This window comes from Alosa sapidissima, chromosome 22 (genome assembly GCF_018492685.1).
Source record: "Alosa sapidissima isolate fAloSap1 chromosome 22, fAloSap1.pri, whole genome shotgun sequence".
In the NCBI taxonomy this organism is placed as follows: domain Eukaryota; kingdom Metazoa; phylum Chordata; class Actinopteri; order Clupeiformes; family Clupeidae; genus Alosa; species Alosa sapidissima.
Window position 1 is genome coordinate 2,481,612 of NC_055978.1, and position 7,500 is coordinate 2,489,111.

At 42.0% G+C, this 7,500-nt stretch overlaps 2 protein-coding genes across 3 annotated transcripts in view; both read right to left on the reverse strand.

Moving 5' to 3' along the window:
* Window positions 1–1,530: 1,530 nt before the first annotated feature.
* LOC121697427 (calcitonin gene-related peptide 2) lies at window positions 1,531–3,617 on the reverse strand. Its single transcript, XM_042078950.1, has 4 exons — window positions 3,554–3,617; window positions 3,177–3,264; window positions 2,585–2,713; window positions 1,531–2,015 (listed from the first exon to the last, which is right to left on the reverse strand). The coding sequence occupies exons 2-4, from the start codon at window positions 3,251–3,253 to the stop codon at window positions 1,844–1,846; spliced, it is 378 nt and encodes a 125-aa protein (XP_041934884.1). The 5' UTR covers window positions 3,254–3,264; window positions 3,554–3,617; the 3' UTR covers window positions 1,531–1,843.
* Window positions 3,618–6,696: 3,079 nt separating this feature from the next.
* The window catches only part of LOC121697487 (solute carrier organic anion transporter family member 1C1-like), a 14,673-nt gene continuing 13,869 nt past the window's right edge, over window positions 6,697–7,500 (reverse strand). For both annotated transcript variants that reach the window (XM_042079026.1, XM_042079025.1), the window contains exon 14: window positions 6,697–7,500. This exon is cut by the window's right edge and continues 76 nt beyond it. In XM_042079026.1, the coding sequence (XP_041934960.1) occupies window positions 7,228–7,500 (273 nt within the window). In that variant the 3' untranslated portion in view covers window positions 6,697–7,227.

Here is a 7,500-nt window from a genome sequence, read left to right on the forward strand (position 1 = left end):
GGAGACGGTCATTGTCATGGTCATTATCATTTCTCTGCATGGGTATCAGATTGTTGTTTGATGTCATATGCCTTTAATACACCCACTTATGAGCAAACAAGGCATATAGGTTTATCATGTTTTCAAATACAGCTCATTCTTTGAAAAAACTGAAAAATGAGGCACTCCTGATAAATATACTGCTCAAAAAAATGAAGGGAACACTCATACATACTCATACACTGGATCGGTACTCAAACAGAACCAAACAGACACTGTTTGGTTCTGAGCACAAGTAAAACTTTTTAGGCGAAGTTTAGGTTTTATTTTGCAAGAACTGTCTGTCAGACACTCTGTGAATGTAGTTTGAGAATGGCGAAAAGGGTGGAAGGTTTCAAAAAATGTGTTTTATCAATTGTGGAAAACTGTAAGTGTTCTCTTAATTTTTTTGAGCCTTTAATCAAAACTGGCTACATCAGTGTCAGTCATCATGTAGCCAATTTTGATTAAAGGCTTTTTATATTTATCAGGAGTGCCTCATTTTTCTGTTTTTTCAACATTAGCGTAGGCCCTTTTTGAAGAGCACCCTGAATTTTTGACTATAACTAAGATTTTTCGACCCAGAGAAGTGTTCCTTCTTCTTTTCTTTCTACTGCTCAATATTTCTTGAAATACTTCTACCTTCCTTGGCAGTCTCTCTCTTTTTCACCAGCACTTCACCAGCATGTGCCAATATTATCATGTGATAGACGGTGCAGCAAATCACATTTTTCGGCATCTTCCTTCCTAAGGATGGTTTGCAGTGCTAGGTTGAATTAATTGATCATTTCAGAGATGTTGCAATAGTTGATGACAACTGGCTGTGATTGTTATTTTAATGTTCCCTCTCTACCTTATACAAATGAAACCTCTAGACAGCCAAGCTCTGGTCCCTGGGCCGCATCATGAACACCCCTAAGTTACGGTAATCTAGACACTCTTACTGCCTTATCCACCCTGGAGGCTAAAAATATCCAAACTGCTTTTAAACATCATTGTTTGTTGTTGTTGTTGTGCAAGATTTTGCGCAATTACCTTCAAATGGAGTGAATTAAAGTCAACCGAAACCCAAGGCTGCCAAGGAATAGCTGTTCCAATTTGAGCATTGGATTATGCTGGTTTCATTTATATGTACTTGATAGACGAATATGCCGAAAATTAAAATGAGTTTAAGTTTATCTGTGTGGCTTCGGCATCCTCTGTGTCTGTGTGACCTCTGCTGTGCTGAAAGTAAAATAATGGGTTTGCTGTCTTCCACACACACGTCATTTTACGACTCCACAGCAGGAACCACAGCAGTCTTAGGTTCTGGTCAAAAGAACCTACTCAAAGCTTTCACCACTGTTACAGCTCCTGCAAGTGATCTACAATGGAAAGTGCCCTGACACCAGTCCACAATAAACACAGGGACCATACAATACTTTGGTATTTAAAATGTCTCTGGACATGTCCTCATGGACACTCTGGAAGGGCACATTGCAAGGCAATTCAAACACATTCATTTTTCTGTCTTTTTTTATTACAAAAGCAAACCAAGCCAAAATGTGAGCAATCTTCTTTGTCCTCACACATCATAATTTATTCACATGCCATTGCATTGACGAAGGATGTAGCCTACGTGCCGAACAGAGCCACAGTTGAGCTCAGTCAGGTGCTCTTATGCTAAAACCACTGTGCAGTCATGTCCAAAAGGCACTGGTTTTTACGGTTTTTCCAAAATACAAAATAAAATTTCATGAATTAATAAATAATTCGATCGGATTTTAGAATGTGTTATGTTACATTTGCTGAAGTATTGGATTTGTTTACTAGTCTTCATGACCAGCTAGAGCGGGAGGTAGTTGGTTGGCTGGAGCTCCCGCTTGCCGTAGGTGTTGGAGCCGACGTTGGTCGGGGCGTACACGGTGCCGATGGTGTTGCTGGAGCGGATGAGGAAGTCGGCCAGTCTCTGCGTCACGCAGGTGGCTGTGTTGCATTTGCGCTTCTCCAAGTGGTGGCTGCAGGGGACAACAACTTTTAGACTTTTACATCTCTGAACTCTCTTTCTCCCTCTCGCACTCACTCACTCACTCACTCACTCGCACATGCACGCACACACACACACACACACACAAACACACACACACACACACACCAGACACACAGAGAGAGAGAGAGAGGCACACACACACAGTATTTCTATACTATGTAATGAAGATTCCCACACAGTGCATAATATAGGCTACTCTAAAAAGTTTCTCTTACATTAATGTGTTGTTAAATGTTATTCTATTCTAAGTAGCTCAATGAATTTGAAATGTTATTATATTGTAAGTAGCTTTGTAGCATGTTATTCTATTGCAGTAAGTCGCTTTGGGTAAAAGTGTCTGCCAAATTAATACATGTAAATGACTGTTCAACACAATTGATAAGTTACATTGTAAAATAGGAAATTAACCGATAACGTCGACATTAATTTAAAAACTAAAAGAAAACTTAATTTGATTAGGCTAAATTATTAATTTAATTTAATTTAATTAACAAACTGACCCCTTTCCCTCTCTTCAGGTCATAAATGTAATCTTACCTCGAAGGGACAGCTCTCTGGGGTCGCGAGCCGAGCAAACTGAGGAAAGGATGTGTTGAGAATCCCGGCAACATCCAGCTTTCCCTCTCTGTTGCTCCATCCCCTTGCTCGCTGGACGAAATGGAATACCTGCAAGAAACGAATAAAAAAAGTTGACCAAGAGTGTCCAAGAATCTCTTCCTCGTGTCACAGAGTGTCAGTCTCAGAATTGTTTTTTCCCTGTCGAGGCTGAGAGCGAACTGCGAAAGCGCAAAGTGGCACTTTGGCGCGCAAGTGCGCTCTTGGACTTTGGTCCAACCCTTCTCCCACACCGCGCGACATCAGTGCCACTCCAAGCTTTCCGCCTCACGGAGAGAGATCTTGTCATCACCACGGCAGAAGGAGCCGTGGTTATCTAAAGCGAGTGAGAGCGCTTTGGACGCCCGCAAAGTAGAATGGATAATGGCTGTCTGCATTTGTAGGGCATCTCTTTTTGAAATGAACACCACTCTGTGTTCACCTGGTCAGCGCTTGACAAATAAGTGTCAACTCCTTGTCCCACTCAAGCTAATTGTGACATGCAAGAGCGCTCCTCGCGAGTTCTCGGAGTTACCTGCTTGGCGCAGCGTCTGCGAACCGCAGCACGAGCAGCAGGGCAAGCAGAAGGGCGGGAAGTCTCAGGTGGTTCATTATAACAGCAGCTGCGCAAGAGAATGACAGAAAACAGAAATATACACGTTTTAATGATCACATCAAGTAGTGCATGAAATGCATGCATGCAACCAGTATCCAAACAAGGATAGATAGATTCTTATGGTTGTACTGTATTATTTTGTGCTGTAATCTGAATCAAACCAAACTAGAGGATGAACTTCAAATCCCCAAAACATTGCTCCATTTACTTAGTTTTTCTTTCCCACTAAACTCCCATGAACCCACAGAAGATGCATCTACACATTCAAACATCTTTTTTTGAAAAAGGGCTCCTACCTTCAGGAGACGCAGTGGCTGGGTGCTGTGCTCCAGAGTGTCCTGGTGTTGTCCTGGTGGTGTTTTTTTTAAAGCTCTCTGCTCTTTTAGCTTGTTGCGCGTGCCTGTTATAGGCTTCTGTTTGAGTCGCCTGTGACATCATCCTCTCCAAATATAGCCGCCGCCACTCTCCATCAGATGAGGAAGGCAACGCTGAAGAACCCGACTCGGGTCAAACGCGTTAGCGTCACTGTCAGGCGTCATCCGCACTGGTGGCAGCCGCCGCGCCGTTGCCGTGGTTTCGGTGCCCCTGCCCTAATACCCCTCCGTCGGGGTGGACTCATCGTCCGCCACCCTGTCCTGCCACCCCCATCCCACATCAACCTTCCGCTGCCCCCCCACCCCTCTACCATCAAACTTCTGTCAGAAGATTACAGTTCCTGCAGCCAACCTCGGTGATGCTGGACTCTGCACTTCAGAAGATGTCTTACAAAGTCTCTCTCTCACACACACACACACACACACACATAATACACATATACACACACACACACACACACATAATAAACACACACACACACACACACGCACACACACACACGATACACATACAGAAGATGTCAAGCCCACACAGAGAGTTACACGCAGTAATGTGTGATATGCATACATACAGACAAGCGTATAAACCCACACACATAGAATCACACAGTAATGTGCCACAATACATCCCAAAGAGACACAGCAAACCACACATGCACTAATTGTAGAATGCAGTAGAATCACACAGTAAATGTGCCACAATGTGTCCTAGTGAGCACAGCAAAACACACATGCACACACAGTAATGTGCCACAATACGTCACATACAGTACTCTGTGGTGTTATAACCCATGTGGTCACAAATACAGTACTCTGTGGTGTTATAACACGTGGGTGCATGCAATACTCATTCATACAATTTTATACATTTACTTTTATATGTTGGGGCAGTGGTAGCGTAGTGGCTACTTCCTGGCTTCCACCGTTAACCCCAAGTTGCTCCTGGGACACTGTGATCCTTTGTCATATAGTTGACATATGTAAGTCTCTCTGTTCAAAAGGTGTCTGCTAAATGTAATGTAATGCCATGCACACTCATTCATACAGTTTTATATGTTTACTTTTATATGCCATGCACACTCATTCATACAGTTTTGAAGGGAGGTTGCAGAGGATAGTGGGGAGTAACATCATTTCAGAAACAACAACCGAATGAATCAGTCAAATATGAATCACAGGAAATATGAACTTGTACATATCCTATAGAATGGCCCATATCCTATATTTAGAATGGCAAACACATTGAATCAGAAATAAACATGTTCATTTTTTGTTGTTGTTGAAAAGCGTGTTTTTCATAACCTCCAAGTCACCTCTATAGATTTGCCAACAACATTGATTCTGTTTGACACATAGGCAACCACTGCAGCATCTTCATCCACATCCTCCTCATCATCATCATCATCCTCATCATCATTAGCATCAATAGCATCATTAACATCAGCATACTCTGACGAAACACAGACACACATCACACATGCTTGTGCCTTTCAGGATGCAGTTGGACAACTCCACATTCCTGTTGGGATTACTGTAAGAAGAGGACATTTGGAGAGGAGACACAGTGTTTGTGTAGTTTTATTGAGTGTTATTCAGCAGTGTTTATCTAAAAACCTGCTCAGGGAGAGGACAGATTCAAACCACTGCGGTTCTCTATCTTTAAAAACACACACAAGCAGAAAATCATTTTGCTGTGAATTATTGTTTTTTTTTTATGCATACATATTCCATGCATGTTTCACGTACAGTATGAGAGAGAACAATAGCAGCAGTCTTGAAAGAGGAAATAGACCGTGACCACATCTGCGTTTCGCTGCTCTCATCTAATGCCAACTACGGAGATAGACATCCTCTTTCCTTCTCTCCGCAGCGTACATTTGCACGTATCGCCACAGAAGCATCTAGAAGCGGTGGCACCATGAAGCAGAACGGTCAGGTTTTGTCTCTGCTCCTCACTGCACGACACTGTGACGCACTGGATTCCTCCATTCATCACACACCTCAGAGAGACACGTCTGTTTGTTAAAACATGTCATGGCATGTGTGCATCACACCGGATGGGGCTTGCTTCTCTCAAATTGTGCTCAGATGCATGCAGCACGTGTGGAAGACTCCACAGGTCTCAGATGGTGCTCAGATGCATACAAGACGTGTGGAAGACTCTGCAGGTCTCAGATGGTGCTCAGATGCATGGTCTCAGATGGTGCTCAGATGCATGCAAGAGACTCCACAGGTCTCAGATGGTGCTCAGATGCATGGTCTCAGATGGTGCTCAGATGCATGGTCTCAGATGGTGCTCAGATGCATGCAAGAGAGTCCACAGGTCTCAGATGGTGCTTAGATGCATGGTCTCAGATGGTGCTCAGATGCATGGTCTCAGATGGTGCTCAGATGCATGGTCTTAGATGGTGCTCAGATGCATGCAAGACGTGCGGAATACTCCGCAGGTCTCCCACAGGAGAAAGAGCAGCAGGTCGCAAGACTTTATGCATTTTCTGTGATTTTGAAATGAAATGTTAAACCTCAGTGACCACACATTCTGCATTCATCTTTTTAATTTTTTTAAATGTTTTTCTTTTTTATATTTACATTTTCATGCAACTTATTTCACTCACACAGGAAAATTAAAATTGCATACTCTATTTCAACTTGAATCTCACATCAAATTCCACTTTCCCACCAAATCAACTTTACAATCTTTAATCATTACACCACTGCACCAAAATACATCATTGCATAAATGCAGCACAGCTTTCTTTAATCCAGAAAATAGCTACAGAAATGTTCGGTAATAATTTACTTGGCTAGTCCTCCTACATAGACTTTATATAGGTCATCAGTTCAGATTCAAGTTCAGTATGTAAAGTTGTTGTTGAAGAATTACTGGACATCACCTGAATAAAAAATATCCCCTGACCTTAACCCTGACCATATATTTTAATTTAATTTGAGCATCTGAACATAGTCTAAGTGTTAAGTATTCAAAACAAATGGAACATGGACCAGTCACTTAATTTTCTTGACGTGGAAAATAAATTATCCATAAAAATATAGAGAAAAGGTGATATAATGCAAAAGGGATATTTATAATTTTATTTGTTTTATAGAACATGTATATCATATATACCCAGTACACTCATACTGCAAGGGCTCTAAAAATGCTGTTTTGATGAGAAGTGACAAAGCTCCTACAATTGCCTACATTGTAGAAGGTGGCTTCATTTCCAGGCTAAGTGCTGCCATCTATTGGAATATATGGTCCAGAAAAAGACAACACTGCTCTGTCTTTCTCCTGGGAATTGTGATCCATACACATGACTTGAAAATTACATTATGACATACATTAAGGCTGAGACATAGTGAAGAGACTAAGATTGGATTACCCAGTATAATATTTGATTTCCATTGACATAAAGAACTGAATGTTTTTAGTCAAAGCTTTCATTAATAGAACTTTGTGAGATTTCAGTCACTGATAGTCAAGTCAAGTCATTTATTTATATAGCATAATTAAAAACAAGGTTGGTTGAGCCAACTGCCACTGAAAGGGATTCCAACACACTTCCTGAGATACTAATTTATTAACGACTCCGTCATCAGTCTGAGATTTGACTTAGATTTTTATCACTGTTGTTCATCTTCTTACACCCATTGGCTGCATTACTTTCATCGATATCCATCTTGTCATTCCAACTGGCTGTGTGCCTATCATCGATGCTCATCTTCTCACTCCCATTGGTTGGTCGCCTCTCACTGATGCTGCTCCTCTCTGTCTCATTGGCTGCCTGACCCTCAGCTTGGTCCCGGCTCCCTTGGGCCTTCTGCAGCTCAATGTCCTGGGCGCGGCGTGCTTTCACTAAGGTCCTTTT

What these genes read in the sequence shown, in the direction of transcription:
- LOC121697427 (XM_042078950.1), bottom strand. Translation starts at nt 3,253, where the DNA reads ATGAACCACCTGAGACTTCCCGCCCTTCTGCTTGCCCTGCTGCTCGTG. An exon ending in GCAGACGCTGCGCCAAGCAG is followed by an intron (nt 2,714 to 3,176) that starts GTAACTCCGAGA and finishes CGTTTCTTGCAG; the next exon opens with GTATTCCATTTCGTCCAGCG. An exon ending in CAGAGAGCTGTCCCTTCGAG is followed by an intron (nt 2,016 to 2,584) that starts GTAAGATTACAT and finishes TGTCCCCTGCAG; the next exon opens with CCACCACTTGGAGAAGCGCA.